This window comes from Capra hircus, chromosome 20, assembly GCF_001704415.2.
Source record: "Capra hircus breed San Clemente chromosome 20, ASM170441v1, whole genome shotgun sequence".
Lineage (NCBI taxonomy): Eukaryota > Metazoa > Chordata > Mammalia > Artiodactyla > Bovidae > Capra > Capra hircus.
Window position 1 is genome coordinate 39,410,227 of NC_030827.1, and position 19,029 is coordinate 39,429,255.

Genomic DNA, 19,029 nt, shown 5'->3' on the forward strand with positions numbered 1-19,029 from the left:
GGTTGTCATATAAAATGAGGGTTGACAGCTATAGGACTAGACCTCAAACTTGAGTTGACACCAGAATAGCCTGGGGTTGGGGGCTTGGCTGGGCTCCACTCCCAGAGTTTCTAGTTAGGTAGCCCCAAATTTGCAGCTCTAACAAGTTCCCCAGGAATGCTAAGTGGATGGTCCAGACAAGGCACTTGGAGAACGACCAAACTAAAAGAAAGATAAATGTACTTAAATGAGATGAAGAAAAGAACCACCACAGTCTTTTACGAATCCTGTTGTGTAGGGCAATTTACTAGGCCTGCGATGGTATCAGCAGAGGGCCCCTAGGAGATAACTGCTGCAGTCTGAGATGGATTGAATGCCACAGGCTTGGCCTTCTTCTCCTTTCAGGTCAGAATATGCAAAAAGGCAGACCAAGACACTCAGAAGCTACTGAAGCTTAAACCTAAGGGACCCCTTCCCTGTATGAGTCCCTCTCAAGGCCTGGCAATATGTTCCCAGTGTATGTACATATATTTTTGTTTGTTTTGGTCTTTGTAAAATTTGTAAAAAAAAAAAAAAAAATTTTAAGGAGGGTTCCCATATACTTCTGTATAACTCTCAGTTTCCACAAAACTTGGATCTATCCTTAGAAGTCTCTTACCTTGTTCATATCTTCCATCACAAGTATGTTTAAGAACTTCCTGTTATCTCTCAGTAATATGCAAAACACCTTTCGCTAACAGAGTTCTGCAACATGTTTAGTGACTTTGTAATATGTACTCAAAAATGTACTCAGCCAATTTTTTTTTTTTTACTATAATGCTAAAGTGGTTTCTAGTTTTCATATATTTAAGAGTATCATCAGGGTGACTATCCTTAAGGCTAAATATTTTCACCCATCCTTATTTCCTAAGTATTCCTCTAAGTGTTGATATGTACCATATGCATTTGCTTTTTGTAATTATAATGTTATATAATTTTGTAACTTGAATCTCTCTCCACTTAATTTATTAAATGCACTTTCCCAGTTGCTGCGTAATTTTTTAAGCTTAGTATTTTTAAGAACTCTAGGACATTCCTCTCTGTGGATGGAATAATTTATTTGCATACTCCTCCAAAATATGGGTTGCTCTCCATTTCTATTAATGTAAATAATATGACAAAAAAATTCCATGTTTTAGATTCTTTCCTTCACATAACTTCCCTTCAGTGGATCAAAAATCTTAACAGTGGCTAATCCAATAGTATTATTTATTAAACAGGTTTATAGTAGAGAAATGAATGTGTGAACAGAGCTCACAATGGGCTTGAAAGTTATCAAAACCTCAAAGATAAGTAACATTCACCACGTTACACCTGGAGCCATGAGCTGAGACCTCTGTCTGATTGAGGACTTGCTTGACTATTTGAGAGAATTCTTCCACAGCGAGGAACAAGCTGTACAGACTCTTTTTGACAAACTTTGGCAAAATGACTTAGAAATACATTTTTACAAATGAATAATAATGATATTACGGCTTCCTTTAAATGAGGTTGGCGTAGCCACTCCATCTTAACCACAACCTAAGCACTGTTTTGTTTCTAGTATCGAGGGGCCATATTCCTAATCAAACACTCCAGCTCTCTCATGACCAAGGAGACACAGATGCTAGTCGGTAAACTGGGTCTCAGTTTAGATAATTTTTGCCCATAGGACACAAGCTAGTTCTTTAGCCTACATCAGATCCAAGTTCGTGACTTGTCTTGGTGTGGTTCTCCAACCACTTCAGCTAAGGAACTACAGACACCGAATAACTTCACAGCATGGATACAAAACCTAGTTGGGTTGTACATAACAAGCCAGGCCCTCTGATGATGCTTGTTAATGTCATATAACACAACCAAAAGTGGCCAAGAGGACATTCAGGCCACTCTGAAGGAAACCCACCCAGAAAATCCCTCTGCCCATCTATTTCTGTCCACATGGGGAGAGTACCAAATATTGAGCAAACAGGAGCCAGAGGAATGAGGGGGGTGGGGGGGTGCGCTGGTGACAATGGGCAGTCTTTCCATGCTGCTCTCATTCATTCATTCATCACACTCTCTGGAGAAGGGAGCTGGGCTGGACGCTGCAGACAGAGCAAGGACAATGATCTCATCCTGCCTACCATGGTTCTCTGGGTGGGAAGGGCAGAAGTGGCTTTCCAAATGCACTCCAAAAGGCAGAAATCTATAGTATCAGGGTCCCACGACTCTGGGACTTACTTGAACACTCAGCAGAACTTACCAAACAACCCAAGTTCCAGCTCTTCATGGGGCACAGCTGAGACCCGTCCCAGGGCCAGATCCACCACTCAGGGATAGCTGAGCCCCTAACAGTCAAAGGCCCAGCCAGGCTGCCCTAAGTCCAGCCCTTTGTAATTTTCAACACAAAAAACTGTACAAACATTCCTTAAGTCGCAGGTCCCAATGTATCTGCAGGTCCGGATCTTTCAGGAACAGGTCTAACCGCTTCACTTTGCTTCCCATGTTCTCCGCCCCAGCTTATCTCTGACACCAAAGGATTTCAGACCGATCAGTGGGAATCCAGCTACTGGGCTTTACCAGAACATGTTTTGGTCATAGTTTACTCATAATTATCACTGGTTAGTTGCCATTGTACTATGGAAAGAGGAATTTGAAATCCAATCTCAGGACTCTACTTGGCCTGCTGGAGTATTTTGCAGCTCCGCCAGCCAACACCTGTGCACAGCAGCCACTACAGACACTGTGGGGAAGGCAGGGCTTGTGGGGGAAGGTGTGGCTTGTGGAGACGTGGCTTTGGGGAGGCCTTGACTTGTGGGGAGGCGTGGTTTGTGGAGAGGGCGTGGCTTTTGGAGGGCGTGGTTTGTGTGGGAAGGCATGGCTTTCGGGGCCAGAGTCCCCAGGCACCAATCCTGGTTCCTGCTTCACCTTTCTGATTTGGACAGATGTTCTGTTAAATTGTGTCCTCCTGTAATTCACATGTTCACATCCTCACCCCATTACCTTATTTAGAAATAGGGTGGTGACAGGTGTGATTAGCTAAGATGAAGTCATTCTGAAGAAAGGTGGGCCCCTAATCCAATAATACTGGTGTCTTATATCCAGTATGAAAAGGGGAAATTTGGACAGAGACCCACACACAGAGAATGTGTGTGAAGATGAAGGCAGAGATCTGGGAGATGCACGCATAAGCCAAGGAAACGCCAAAGATTGCAGCAAACCAGCAGAAGCGAGGAGAGGTGTGGGAACACATTCTTCCTCATGGCCCTCCATCCTGCTGACACCTTGATCTCAGACTCTCGTTGTCCAGAATATGAAACAATACATCTCTGTTATTTAAGCCACTCCATTTATACTACTTGTTACAACCATGCTAGCAATCTAACACAGCAAGTTACTGTGTCACAGCTTTCTCATCTGTAAAATGGGGATAAGAAAGGTACTCCCTCTAACAGAGACAAGAAGCAGATTACAATTTGTTGTTTAGAACAATGCCTGGCAGAGCAGTGCATCTGAATGTTAATGTTCTCCAAACATTCTTTTTTAATCAAGGAGATTCTCACTTAAAAAAAAAAAAAACCTCTTGAAGTTTCCCACAAAGCTGCTTAGTGAAAGGCGAGTGTGATAACAGCCCACGCCAGATTTCTCAGGAGATGGGGAGTACCCTCCCTTGGCTGGCGTGCCCGAGGCAGGGTGTGGTACAACAGGAATCATCTCTGCTTTTGGTCTCACACCCACTCAAGGCACTATATCCCTTCCCTCCCCAAGGCAGCCACCACCGGAGCCTCGGCCCTAGAGTCCTGGCCCTTTCCTCCCATTAGTCTCTCAAAAACCTAAACTGTTCTACCATCCCAAATGCAATCATCCTCAACCCTCATTCTCCAACACCACCACCCACCCTTAGTTTCCAATGCTGTGCAGAAGTCCATCCCTCCCACCTAAACTCAGCTATTCGGTTCATCTTCCTCTTGTCCATCTCTCCTCTGGACAATCCCCCACCAGTACCGACTTCCTCTCTTAATCCTAATCTACCAGTTAAGAAGGCCCAGCCCCAAACTCACCCTTTCCAGTGAAGCCCTCCCTTAACCCTTATAGTATTTATCACTGGGGCTCCTGGTTTTGTTTTGAATGACACAAGCCTTCTGTTGCTGTACCTGTTTCATGCATGTCAATCACAGTATCTCAACTAGACAGTAAACTTAGAGACCATTCATGCATCACACACTACTGAAGACCTACTTATGCCAGGCACCAGGCAAGGCAACAGGGTTAACAGGTATCATTGGGTAGTATTTATTGAAAACTTACTGTGTGCCAGACTTTATCCTAATCCTCACAATGATGCTGGAAGGTGCTGGCATCACCCTAGTTTACAGATGAGAAAATCAAAGATGAGAGATTATGTAACCTGTTCAATATTGCATAGATAGTAAAGGATAAAACTGGGACAAGATAAACAGGGTTGAGAAATAGTATAATGGGTCAGCTGTAACCAGACCCCAAAGAATGTGAATTAAGGTACTGCCCATTTGGAAGGATGCTAATAATTATATACAGGCATACATCAGAGGTATTATGGGTTCAGTTTCAGACCACTGTAATAAAACAGATATTGCAATAAAGCAAGTCAGGAACTTTTTGGTTTCCCAGTATTATAAAAGTCATGTTTACACTATAGCCTATTAAGTATGTGATAGAATTATGTCTAAAGAAACAGTGTGCATAACAGTGAAAAATTATAAAACAAAAAACAATTACAACAGCATTATAAAAGGTCACAGATCATGACAACAAATACAACAATAATGAAAAGGTTTGAAATATTGTAAGAATTACCGAAGTATGACACAGAGAAATGAAGTAAGCAAATGATGCTGGAAAAATGGTGCCAAAAGACTTGCTCGATGCAGCGTTGCCATAAACCTTCAATTTTCTTAGGAAAAATAAGCAATATCTGAAAAGCACCATAAAATGAGGTATGCTTATATATGATATATATATAATATATGACAAGGTGATACATATTAACCACTGACATCCTTCCAAATAGGCATTGCCTTAATTTATTCTTTGGAGTCTGGTTATACATCCATATCTGAAGACAGAGCTAGCTATACCATACATTAATGACTTAGATTAAATAGGCGTGCCTACTAAGTTTTGGGGATTTCCAGGTGGCTCAGTGGTAAAGAATCTACCGCAATGCAGGAGACACTGGAGATACAGGTTCGATCCTGGGGTCAAGAAGATCCCCTAGAGGAGAGCATGGCAACCCACTCCAGTATTCTTGCCAGGAAAATTCCATGGGCAGAGGAGCCGGGCCAGCTGCAATCCATGGGGTTGCAAACAGTCAGACATGACTGAGCGGCTAAGCATGATAAGATGGGTGACAATGTGTTTATGGTAAGAGTTAGAATTTAATGCAAAAACCAGAGCAACAGAATTACTGAACAAACTTAACTAAAAAAATAAATTTAACTAGGATAAATATAGTGTCTTGCATTTGGGTTCAAATATTCAACAGTCCAGGCCTACAAAGACAATGACAAGGCTCTGCAAGCAACAGTGGTAGAAAGAATCAATAGTAAACTATGAATGAAAAGGGGGATTGGGTAAAAAAAAAAAATTATGTCAGGTTATAGTAATAAAGCTACATGACTGAGAAGTGGAAAAATGCCACTATTTTAAGTTCTTTTGCAACAAATCTAATGTTTTGCTCAGAATTCTAAGCCTCAGCTTGAAAGTATGTCAAACAGGCATATATGTTCAAATAAAACTGATATAGTTAAGAATCCTCATGTTTCACAATTTCAAGATTGCATACTGACCAAATGAATGTATGTACTTTAATGTAACCTACAACTAAGTTTAAAATGTATAATTGCAGGCTGACATCATTCCCAAACTTCCCTGTGAAGGTATAGGATCAGGTCAGGACAGTTCCCATCACTGCAAACAATCTCAGAATGATGACTGTATGGTATACTTAACACAGATCCTTTTAATCCCACTTCTTATCCAACTCAACCTATTACTGGACTAAAAGGAAAAGCCTGATTGACAACCTAATGTGACAAGTTGGTAACACTTAGGAGCAGTTTCCATTTCAAACATGGAAAAAGCACTTCACGTCACATGAACAGCATGTCCACCAACAGAACGATGGAGAACTGAACAAATGGCAACCAATGTTCACTCCCGGGGTAAAAGCAATCAAAATGACACACCTTTACCACCTAACTCTCTCAGATGAAACTCACTGTGGAAACTGCCCGTGGCCAAGCATAATGGTTTTCCAGGGCTGCCACCATAAAATACCACTAACTGGGTGGCTTAAAACAACAAAAATGTACTGTCTCCCAGTTCTGGAGGCTAGAAGCTCAAAATCAAGGTATTGGCAGGGCTGTTTCCTCCTGAGGGTAAATCTGCTCCACACCTCTCTCCTCACTTCTAGGGGTCTGAAGACAAATCTTTGGTCTTTCCTTGACTTACAGGTGCATCACAGAGTTCTCTGCCTTCATCTCCACATGGTGTTCCTTCTGTCTCTACACATAGTCTTCCCTCTGCCCAGGTCTGTGTCCGAGCATCCCCTTTTCATAAGGATATCAGTCATATTGGATTAGCACTCATCTTAATAACTTCATTCTAACTTAATTACCTTTATTAAGATCCAAATTCCAAATAAGTTCCCCTAGGACCTCAGTATGTGACTTCAATCTTCAACCCAGATCACTGAGTTAATCTACTCCAGGACCCATTCCTCCTATCCCTTGAGGTGTTGCTGGTTTCATGGCTGCCGTCTGGAGAGAGTGTTTTTCTCTCAGAATTCCTCCCTTGTAGCATGTGATTAAAGCTCCAGTAAGTTCCATGCGAGGGGAGAACGATTTGTGTGACTTCGAGGTCACATCCTTTAAAAAAAGAAGATGCTACTAGATTTTCCTGATGGTTCAGTGGCTAAGACTCCCTGCTCCCAATGCAGGGGACCTGGATTCCACTCCTGGTCAGGAAACTAAGATCCCACATGCTACAACTAAGACCTGGCACAGCCAAATAAATAAAGAATTTTTTTTTTTGAAAAAGGAGATGCTTGGGGTTCATTCTCCCTCTTTCTGGTTCTCACATACAGAATATGCACCATGAACAGCCTAGACCAGCACTGTCCAAAGGAATTAGTAAGACATAAGGCATTTTAAAGTTTCTAGGAGCCATATTAAATAAGGAACAAGGGGAGTGAATTTTAAATTTACTTAATTCATTGTCTGGAATATTAGCATTTCAGTGAGTAATTATAAATATTATTATTGAGGTATTTGATACATTCATTATTTGGTACTAAATCTTTGAAATCTGGTGGGTATCTCACATGTATAGAATAATTTGGACTAGCCACATTTCAAGCACTCAAGAGCCCCAGGCAGCAACCGGCTACTGCAACACACAGTGCTTTAGGACATTATAGAGGAACCTGGGTCCCTGGGGGAGTCCATGAAGCAGACCTGTCCTGCTGGCTCTGGAGTGTTGGAAATGTTTACTTAAGAAAACAGTCCTATCTATCCAATTTCACGTATCTTGTTATCACAACTTACAAATCAGACCATAATATGTCCTCTGGGGTCTCCCAGAAGGACCCTGCAGCTTCTCAGTTATGAAACAACCCTTTAAAGCAAGGACGCTGACTCTCATGGAAAAATAAAGAAACCTCCAAAATCACAGCCCAAGTTTGAAAAATTACCATAGAAACATTCTCAGCATTGAAAAATACATTTCAAAATAAACCCATCCCAGGAGAACATGTGGTTCCTTAGACTTTTTTTGTTCTTTTCCCACATTATAAATCTCTGCACCTCCCAGTCAGTCAGCCCACTGGACAGCCCAAGAGGAAGGAGGAAGGGCGATACCATGTCCTTCAGCCTCCTGAGAAGATAGAAAATGAAATCCTTTCAGGCAGTGCTTCTTAAAAAGTGAAACTAATTTCACATGGTAACAACTAATAATTGGAAAACCAAGTCAATCAGAACATACTGACTTTCCTTGTTTAAAGGGAGGTGGGGACTCAAAAGGAAAGTCAATGCTTGTCACTAATGTCATCTTAATAGACACTGCAGCTTCAACTCATGCTGACACCTGCTGCCACAGAAATGCGAAGAACCACCTCCTATGGCAGAGATCTGTGGAAAGAAGCTCAACCGAAAAATCTCCACGGAATGAATTCAGAAGCAGCTCCTATTTCACTTCAAAAGAAAAGTTACATACAAGAATTTGTCAAGCGAAAACCACCAATGTCAGCCATAGTTCAAAATGATTAGGTAATTAATTTCAGAATAAAGAGATAAGAGATAATAACCTAGCTGATTTTCTGCTTGTGCAGACGATCAGATTTCCCCAAGTTTAGGGGCCAGCTTCTAAGTTTCATATCAGTTTCTAGCTACAGCTGGAATGATATCAGGTTTAACCAAGAATACCTGCAATTATGGTCTGGGGTAACTAGAATCATAACCATTTTGCCTTCTTGCTTTTCTTTTTCTTTGGAATGTTTCTGTTTGCTGCCTTCTGTACAATATTACGGAACTCCATCCACAGTTCTTCAGGTACACTGTTTACAAGCTCTAATACCTTGACAAACCAAGACTGTGTTGAAAGCAGAGACATTACTCTGCCAACAAAGATCTGTCAGTTCAGTTCAGTTGCTCAGTCGTGTCCGACTGTTTGTGACCCCATGGAACGCAGCATGCCAGGCCTCCCTGTCCATCACCAACTCCCAGAGGTTACTAAAACTCATGTCCATTGAGTAGGTGATGCCATCCAACCATCTCATTCTCTGTCGATCGTCCCCTTTTCCTCCCGCCTTCAACCTTTCTCAGCATCGGGGTCTTTTCCAGGTGAGTCAGTTCTTCGCATCAGGTGGCCAAAGTATCACAGTTTCAGCATCAGTCCTTCCAATGAATATTCACGACTGATTTCCTTTTGGATGGACTGGTTGGATCTCCATGCAGTCCAAGGGACTTCAAGAGTCTTCTCCAACACACTCCAAAAGCATCAATTCTTTGGTGCTCAACCTTCTTTATAGTCCAACTCTCACATCCATACATGACTACTGGAAAAACCACAGTTCCAACTAGACAGACCTTTGTTGGCAAAGTAATGTCTCTGCTTTTTAATATGCTGTCTAGGTTGGTCATAACTTTCCTTCCAAGAAGTAAGCTTCTTTTAATTTCATGGCTGCAATCACCATCTGCAGTGATTTTGGAACACCCCCGGCCCCGCCCCTGCGCCCCCCCCCCCCCGCAAAATAAAGTCTGTCACTGTTTCCACTGCTTCCCCATCTATTTGCCATGAAGTGATGGGATCAGATGGTATGATCTATGTTTTCTGAATGTTGAGCTTTAAGCCAATTTTTTCACTCTCCTCTTTCACTTTCATCAAGAGGCTCTTTAGTTCTTCACTTTCTGCCATAAGGATGGAGTCATCTGCATATCTGAGGTTATTGGTATTTCTCCTGGCAATCTTGATTCCAGCTTGTGCTTCCTCCAGTCCAGTGTTTCTCATGATATACTCTGCATATAAGTTAAATAAGCAAGGTGACAATATACAGCCTTGATGTACTCCTTTCCCTATTTGGAACCAGTCTGTTGTTCCATGTCCAGTTCTAACTGTTGCTTCTTGACTTGCATACAGATTTCTCAAGAGGCAGGTCAGGTGGTCTGGTAGTTCCATCTCTTTAAGAATTTTCCACAGTTTGTGGTGATCCATACAGTCAAAGGCTTTGGCATAGTCAATAAAGCAGAAATAGATGTTTTTCTGGATCTGTATAGTCAAGGCTATAGTCTTCACAGTGATCATATACAGTTGTGAGAACTGGACTGTAAAGAAGGCAGTGCACCGAAGAATTGATGTCTTCGAACAATGGTGCTGGAGAAGACTCCTGAGAGTCTCTTGGACAGCAAGGAGATCAAACCAGTCAATCTTAAGGGAAATCAACCCTGAATACTCATTAGAAGGACTAATGCTGAAGCTGAAGCTCCAGTATTTTGGTCATCTGATGTGAACAGCTGACTCATTGGAAAAGGCCCTGTTACTGGGAAAGATAGAGGCCAGAAAGAGAAGAGGGCATCAGAGGATGAGATGGCTGGATGGCATCACCAATGCAATGGACATGAACTTGGGCAAACTTCGGGAGATGGTGAAGGACAGGGAGGCCCGGCATGCTGCAGTCCATGGGGTCTCAAAAAGTCAGACACAACTGGGTGATTGAACAACAGCTAGAATGAGGCTGTGGTCTAGTTAGCCAGTAATAGGGCTTCCATTTAGAATTAGAATTAGTTTTGCTGAACTACAGAGGAAGAGCAGAAAGTAGCAGCATCTGTCCTCTCTTGCTTCGAAAGTTCAGTTTCAAGAGCATCTGCCTCCCACAAAGCAACCCAGAGCCTCCTCTGCCAGGGGAATGACACTATTGGTGAGCTTTGCCACCATCAGTGGCGAGCGCTGATAATGACAAAATCAATCCATGGGTCTTTATTGCTTAGACCATTGGAGCAAAATTCACCTTCTGCAGTCTGCAGCTTTGAAACTTAAGAAAGGGAATGCCCTGTGTCAACAACTATGTATAGCTATTGCTCTGGCATCAAGAGAAACCAGGATTCAGATCTCTCTGCCATTTATCAAATGTGCAACTTTACCCAAGTTACTTAACTTCTCTCAACTTCTCACTGTAAACAGCAATGGTCTTTATTGGATACAATTTTGTAAGCATTACATGTGAAGGGTTTTGGTACAGTGCCTAGCACGTGGCAAGCATTCAATCAATGGGAACTCTTCTAATTTCTCTTGTAGGAGGTCAGTGATCAATACATGTTTACTCGTGTGATTGTATTTATTCTTTTGATTAACATTATGTTTAGGCACTGCCCCTTCATGGATCACAGCCTTGTCATGGCTAAGGGGCTTCTGCAACTCAGTGAAGCTATAAGCAATGCTGTGCAGGGCCATTCAAGACAGACATTCAAGGTCACAGTGATGATTTCTGACAAAATGTGGTCCATTGGAGGAGGGAATGGCAAATCACTCCAGTATTCTTGCCTAGAGAACTCCATGGACAGTAGGGAAGGCAAAGAGATATGACCATTCAGAAGATACGGCCACCTGATCCAAAGAGTCAACTCATTTGGAAAGATCCTAATGCTGGGAAAGGTTGAAGGCAAAAGAAGGGGGCGGCAGAGAATGAAATGGTTAGATAGCATCACTGACTCAATAAACATGAATTTGAGCAAACTCTGGGAGACAGTGGAGGACAGAGGATCCTGGCGTGATGCAGTCCATGAAACCACCAAGAGTCAGAAACAATTTAGCAACTGAACAACAAAATTAGGCACCAACACCCATCAAAAAATTGTGATACTCCAGCCTCACTTTATTAGACACTGAAAATGTACAGTCCAAAAGATGAAGAAACTGTGAAGCTAAAGTTTACGAGCACACGTGCTCGGTTGTGGGTGCTAGGGCTTTGGAGCATCTGTTCTAGGACAGAAAAGAATGGAGGCATGTTTGGGGTTGAACTGTGAGCCCCACGCCTGACACACACCTTGTGAAATTGATCAGTTGAAGTCTTTAAGTACTCAGAATATGACCTCATCTGGAGACGGGGTCTTTACAAAGGTCATCAAGTTAAAATGAGGTCCTTAGGGTGGGCCCTAATCCAATAAGGTTTTCTTACAAAAAGGAGAATTTGAAGAGAGACAGAGACAAGTAGAGCGATCGCCATCTGAAGATGAAGGTAGAGATCAAGGTGATGCATCTCAATGCCTGTCAGCAAAACACCGAACAAAGCTGAGAAAGACACGGATCAGATTCACCTTCACAGGCCTCAAGAGGGAAGAAGCAACCCCACCAGTACCTTGATCTCAAACTTCTGGTCACCAGAACTGTGAGATAATACACTGCTGTTGTATAAGCCACTCGAGGCATGTTCACAACAAGTCTGGGTAACTAATGGGTTTCCCTCATGGCTCAGTGGTAAAGAATCCACCTGCCAATGCTGGAGACAGGAGTTTGATCCCATGGTCCGGAAGATCCCCTGGAGTAGGGAATGGCAACCCACTCCAGTATTCTTGTCTGCAAAATCCCATGGACAGAGGAGCCTGGCGCGCTGCAGTTCATGGGGTTGCAAAAGATTCAGACGACTGAGGGATAGACTTTCACTCCCCCCACTCCTACCCCAGGAAATTAATACAAGGTAAAATCAGGCAGCAGCAGATTCCTCACCAAGATGGGCTGACAGGACCTGGAAACTATGTAGCCTGACACATTCTCTGCTCAAGTTTACAAGAGACTCAGGCCTCTTCCCCAAAAGGTCACCTCTGATGTATTTTTAAATCTATGGGGGAAAAAAAAACAGGCTAAGCTTTACAATAGATTTAGCCAAGGTTCCTCTGTCAAAAGAGGCTCGGATTTTAAAAACTTTTTATTTTTTGCATGTGAGGTCAGGGAGGGAGGCATGGGCATCTGTAAAAACTTACTATAAACAACTAAAAACTTGAAAAACATACCTTGGCAGAGATGCCGATTATCGACCTTCACAGGAGCCGCTCTCTCAACAGGCAACAAATTCAAACTCCTGACTAAGCAGGATGTGTCTGGTTCCTCAAGATTCATGGGGTGTGTGCATTCTTTGGCTGAAAGCTGCCATCATTAGTAGCTGCTCCATAAAGAAATACCATTAATTTAATCTTTCATGGACACAGCCATTTCAAACTGGATGCCTTCCCCCCCCCCCCCCCAAACGGAATGTCCACTGCTTCCCTGTTACAGTGGAAAACATAATTGGGAACAAATCTTTCATAAAATTAAGCACACACCCACAAAGTAAACTCTGAAGGCCTCGATCATGTTGGAGAGGCAGTTCAAGATTTGTTGCAAAGATCTTTCAACCCTTTTTTCGCATCCCTCAACCTCCATTTCAACTCAAGGCACTAAAAATTGGCATTTACAAAGAAATTCCAGAAGCCTGAGCATTTTATTAGCAAAGGGAAATCCCAACCTTCTTGGCTTCATTTCTCATGATGACAGCTCATTTTTCCAAGTGGAACCACGTACTGGTTGCTGCAAATATTTAAAGAGGTAAAGAAGCTACTTTCAAACTAGTCATAAAAGAAATGAATAATGATGATTTAGAACCCTGTACTTACTTTTACAAGCATAAAAAGTCAAGTACATCCATTTTTTAGACTAGAATGAAAAATTTACAGTGTTCTTATGCAAAGACTCAGAGCCATGCCATGGGCATTCTCTTGGGCTCCTTAATGTCACTTTTGCGCAGGTCAAGGGCTATTTTTGGAAAGCGAGTCTACCCAGTGAGCCTTACGACTTGCTAGCCAGCATTACCCTCTCCTCCTCTCCTAACCATCCTTCCAATCCTATGCCTCCCTGAGGCCTAGAAGCTTCAGCTCCATAAACCTACCAATTTTCCCATTTCCAGTGATTCACTCCTCTCTGAAAATCTACAGCATTTATCATTCAGGTCTCCTAATTTAACAACTGGTTATATCATCCTGGATATCCTATTAATATCTATATTCTATAGGATTTGTATTTTGTCTTAGCTATTGCCTGTGTGTAGTTTTTCTCCTCCCACGTGGGTTTTTGAGTTTCTTCCAAACAATCAGCATCCCGCATATTTCTCCAGTATCCCTTCCAGTACCTAACCCCAGTTTAAAGATGACCAAAGGAATTGGAACATGTCACCTACATTAGGGGAACTTTTGTTAAGCTCCATGACTTTCTTTGGCCTCTCTAGGTTACCTGCAGGCTCCCTACTAAGTTTAGGGATGGAAGCCACTAGACAAGGATGGTATCTAACCACAGCCCAAAGAAACAGGCTAGGTCCTTCCCCTAGGTCATGCACAGAAACTCAGCCGCCTGAGTCAAGCATTCTGGAAAGGATGCTCAGAAGAAATCTCTGTCTGCCTGATGGTCCTAGTGCAGCACAATGACCTTAAAGGCATCCACGGGGGCTCCTCTGGGCCACACTTGTCCTTTCTCACTCCTGGGTTTTGCCCTCAATGGTCACAAACTCATTTGGCTGCAAGACCTCCCAGACACAGGTTGGCTGAAATGTGATCATGCCCGTGGGTCACCTGCCTTCTCTTTACGAGAGAACGAACATGATCTGCTGTCCCTCTTCCTCCTACCCTCCAGAAACACAAAGGGCCCTTTCTTTCTCCTTCTTTCAGCCTCCCACAAAGACTAGCAGGCAAATTTGATGGGTGGGTTTAGGGTTATTCTCTAAGAGAGACCACTCACTTCGGGTAAAGAAGATTACAGTTTGGCTCATTGAACTGAATGTAAACAGTTTAGAACTTGTTTTTCTTGTAACAAGTGATACATGGGGATGCATACACATATACCAAAAAATGAAAGCCTAAAGCACCCAATGAAAAACAAAATCCCCCCCCAACCCCTCAACCCCGTCACCAACCCACTCCCAGTTCTCGGTCCCTCCCAAGAAATAGCAACTCAGTTACCAGGTTATTTTGCCCTCCAGACCACATAGGCTTTTCTGCCTACTTTTCATTGTGTTTGCTTTTTTTTTTATAAACCATAATTATATTATTGACTCATTCTTTACTTTCAATTAGCAATTTCTACATAATAATTTTTTTTTTTTTTTTTTTACTTTCCTGATAGCTCAGTTGGTAAAGAATCTGCCTCCAATGCAGGAGACCTGACTTTGATTCCTGGGTCAGGAAGATCCACTGGAGAAGGGATAGGCTACCCACTCCAGTATTCTTGGGCTTCCCTGGTGGCTCAGCTGGTACAGAATCCACCTGCAATATGGGAGACCTGGGTTCGAGCCCTGAGTTGGGAAGATCCCCTGGAGAAGGGAAAGGCGACCCACTCCAGTATTCTGACCTGGAGAATTCCATGGTCTGCATAGGGGGGGTCACAAAGAGTTGGATACAACTGAGCGACTTTCACTTTTTTTTTTTTTTGCCTTTTAAGATGCTTTTACATGACAATTTACATCTCATCTCCAATTACTTTTCAAAGGAAGGTCATCAGTAGTGAATTTCCATCTTTATTTTTTCAATAATAATTTTCAATTTTAAAAATATTCAGAATCAATCAGTAAAAGATTTCACATATGAAATAAAGTTTGCACCAACAAAAATATCACTTTGCAGTCTGTCCCATTTGACTATGTTAAATTTTAGACACAAGTAAAAATTCCCAGTGGTTACACAGAGAATAAGAGAGAACAAGCTGCTTCTTTGGTGTTAAAATCACACTGATATCATTTTCATCTAAAACCTACTGCTTAAAGGGAGAAATACATGTTGTGAGAGAGAGAAGGCCCTCACTGCCCAGGTTTGTGCTCTGAAAATGACTTACAAAGCCCGAGCAAGAGGTAGTAACCTTCCCAAGTAAAGCTTGTGTTGAGTCTGAACCTGTCTGCCAACCATATAGCTGAAGTCCTCTCAACTCCAGCATGGATGTCTGTGATTAAGAAAGAGGTAGGAAGATATACCAAGCACCTCCAGAATGCCAGGCCTAAAATGTGTGCCTTACAGACATTAGAACACCTAACCTTCACAACTTCATGAGATAATACTATCTTCAGTTTTCAGGTGAGGAGCCTGGGGGTTCAGGAAAGGGAACAGACTTGCCCAAGGCCATACACCTAGGTCTGAAGTCGCTTTCCCAACCTACTGCCTGGATTGCTGTTTCATAAAATCAGACCTGCATCCACATTTCCTCTTTTGCAAAACCTGGGGTCTGGAATCAGGCTACTTGGGCACAAACACTGACAACGCTGAGCTAGAAGAACTGAGGCCCAGGCAAGGGACTGGGGCTCCTTGGGTCTCAGTTTCTTCATCTGGAAAATGAGCCTGCCAATAATACTTACCACATAAGGGTTGCAGCAAGATTAAACAAAGTTCACATAATGAGCTTGGCACAGCACCTGACATAAAGTAAATATTTCATAATGGTGAGCTCTCACTATCCGACGGCTGATTAACAAGCTGGGCTTTGAAACGTTTTTCTTTTCTGCTTTTATTCCCTCCATCTTGCAGTGGAGGGATGACGCTTTGGGAAGCAATTTGGGGTGAAATTGGGGAGCCATCTGATACCATCTGGCCCCATAATACCAATTTCTTTTGCTTTCCTCTCCCAAGCTTGCTCTTCTAACATTTCTTCCCTTTGCACTAACTGCAAAAATCATAGCTTTTCAACTGCCAAATTCCAGAAGCTTTTAATAGTGTTATTACTGTGACTTTTTTTCCCCTAAATCATGGAAATATTTCAGTTTTTATTTAAAAACCTAGATTCCAGTAATACCCTCCCTACAGCCACCCGTTTATAAATCGAAAGTGTATGCTCCTATTATTTCCCCCCTGCCCTGTTCATATATCATGGAAGTCTAGATTGATTAAATTTTGCTAAAACAATTTCAGCTTGTACAAATGGAAGCTGCCCAGTGGAATGGAAAAGGTATTTGTGAACCTGGTCACACAAGTTACAAACCCGAATCGGCCTGGCTGGGCAACATTTTCCATTTAACTGCCTTTTCCTTATTAACTGAAAGTCCAATGAGATCTAGAGGCTGAAGCATCCCTTGGCCAACAAATGAGAAGACTGAAGGGAGTTTTCTCAGGGGAGGAGCAGGGCAAGAGGTCAAGAAAGTCAGATCACCAAGGCTGTCACTCCAGCCAAAGGTTACCTGGACAACTTTAGCCAAGTCACTTTCTCTGAGTCTTAGGTAACTTACCTGGAAGAATGAGGAAGCGAAGTCCACTTTTTCCCAAAAAACCTTTCTCCTTAGAGCTCAAACTTCCTTTCGGCATAACAAGATTCTGCAACCATTCCACAAGCACCTCCTCCAGTCTGGGGCTTATCAGGGCAGTAAGTTACATGTCATGATGTAGCCTCAGGAGATAAGCTTCAGCCAAGAGGAGGTATGTGTGTTCGTGTGTGTATGCATGTGTGTGACATGTCAGCCGTAAGACACGGTCTCCACTCATTGCAAAAATGTGGTTGTGCCAAGCTGTCATATAATTCACAGCAAAGCAATAAAATCCAGGTTTACTTTTAATTACCCAATGTTAAATGACAGCCAAGCAAGCCCATTAGGAGGGTGACATCGCTGAGCTTCCATCAAACATCCTTCCATGTATTTCTCCCCTTCAACAACTCTGCTCCAAGTATCTGCAGCAGCTAGTACAAGACTGGAGCCTCAGCAGAGTTTATGAGCTGACCTTCTGTTATAATAGCTTCACATATAATCCCACTGCTATGTTCTTTTTCTCCATTTTCTCCTCTGGGAGACTTTGTCTCATAACTCAGGCATCATCACTGGTTCAGTTCAGTTCAGTCACTCAGTCGTGTCCGACTCTTTGTGACCCCATAAATTGAAGCACACCAGGCCTCCCTCCATCACCAACTCCCAGAGTTCACTCAAACTCACGTCCATTGAGTCGGTGATGCCATCCAGCCATCTCATCCTCTGTCGTCCCCTTCTTCTCCCGCCCCCAATCCCTCCCAGCATCAGTCTTTTCCAATGAGTCAACTGTTTGCATGGGATGGCCAAAGTACTGGAGTTTCAGCTTTAGCATCACTGGTTACTCCAATCCAAAGGCTTGTATGATGAATAACAAATAAGGAAGAACCCCAGGAATTAAGAGGGAATAAAGGTGCAAGCAGAAATAGATATTGCTGTTTTACCACAAAAGCCTTAACAGAATTTAAGTTTCCTAAACACCCAAGATGAACCACGTTAACACATAATTCCTTAACCACTCTCTAAAAATGACATTCTGAGTCAGATTTGGGGGGATTTAGAAATGCTGAGGTATTTTACTCTTTTTGTTAAGATGTTAATTTGACTGGTCCTTTCTCTACAAGGCACAGACATCAGAAGTAAAAAAAAAAAAAAAAGTCCTTTTTAGAAGCTATATACACAAACAGCAAGAACACATCATTCACAAAAGCCAGGCTGAGCTGGGCCCCAGAGCACTTCTGACTTCTGTAGTTGATTAACCCAGCATCTCATCAAGGTCCAAGGGAGGGTGTTTCTGCAGCCAGACGTGAGTCACAAGTACTTACATCACTCTTCCTGAACTTGGCTTTCAAGCTCTTCATGTTTAGTCCATTCAGCCTTCCACAGCTCTAGAGGAGACCTTCAGCACCTAGCCAGGAGGAGAAAAAAAGAAATTAAGTATCAAGGTTTCCTGGCTCAGAGCGTAAAGAATCCGCCTATAATACAGGGGACCCAGGTTCGATCCCTCCAGTTGGGAAGATCCCCTGGAGAAGGGAATGGCAACTCACTCCAGTATTCTTGCCTGGAGAATCCCACGGACAGAGGAGCCTGGTGAGCTACAGTCCATGGGGTCACAAAGAGTCAGACACGACTGGGCAACACACACATGCACACTCTTTAAGGTTTCCAAACAAACAATGCAGTGCCTCTTTCCCAGCTGGACTAGGACTTTGGGCCATGGGTAATCGTCTGGGTTTGAGTTAGGAAGGTGGTCAGGGTTAAGGGCTGGGAAGTGGTACAGAATGTTATGTTCTTCCCATTTGTGATACTCCTTTGAAGCATCCAACATTTTCAAGTTAACTGAAACTTTTCATTTTCTTGCAACTCCTCATTCAAAGTAGAACAAGCTTAAGTAAAGGCTGGCCTGTCACTGCACAAAATTCAGTGCCTAACTCCCTCCTCTCCATCCCCTTCACGGTACAGTTACAGCCTCCAACCTCGTCTGAAAGGGACACAGGAGTGAAGCATACTGAAGCGCAGCTCATATTCCAGATGCCATTCATTCCCTATTTATTTTTCTCAGTGTGTTTTTCCCCCCTCATAGATACACAGGGCAATGAGGGAAAAATGCAAAAAAAAAACAAAACCTCTCTCATCAAATACCTCATTCCTCAGGAAGCCACTCAAAACAGTGAAAGACTCTCCCTAGGTCCTCGTGGGACCCAGTGATTCCAATCTGAAGCTCGAAAAGTCTTAAGAAACCACCTCATTTAGGAGGGATCTGTGGTGCCTTTAGAAAA

At 42.8% G+C, this 19,029-nt stretch overlaps 1 protein-coding gene across 5 annotated transcripts in view; it reads right to left on the reverse strand.

The window, feature by feature from the left end:
• Positions 1-19,029, reverse strand: part of RAI14 (retinoic acid induced 14) — a 161,535-nt gene that overhangs the window by 115,109 nt on the left and 27,397 nt on the right. For all 5 annotated transcript variants that reach the window (XM_018065592.1, XM_018065591.1, XM_018065588.1 and 2 more), the window contains one exon: positions 18,076-18,158. In XM_018065592.1, the coding sequence (XP_017921081.1) occupies positions 18,076-18,111 (36 nt within the window). In that variant the 5' untranslated portion in view covers positions 18,112-18,158. The remainder of the gene's footprint in view (positions 1-18,075; positions 18,159-19,029) is intronic.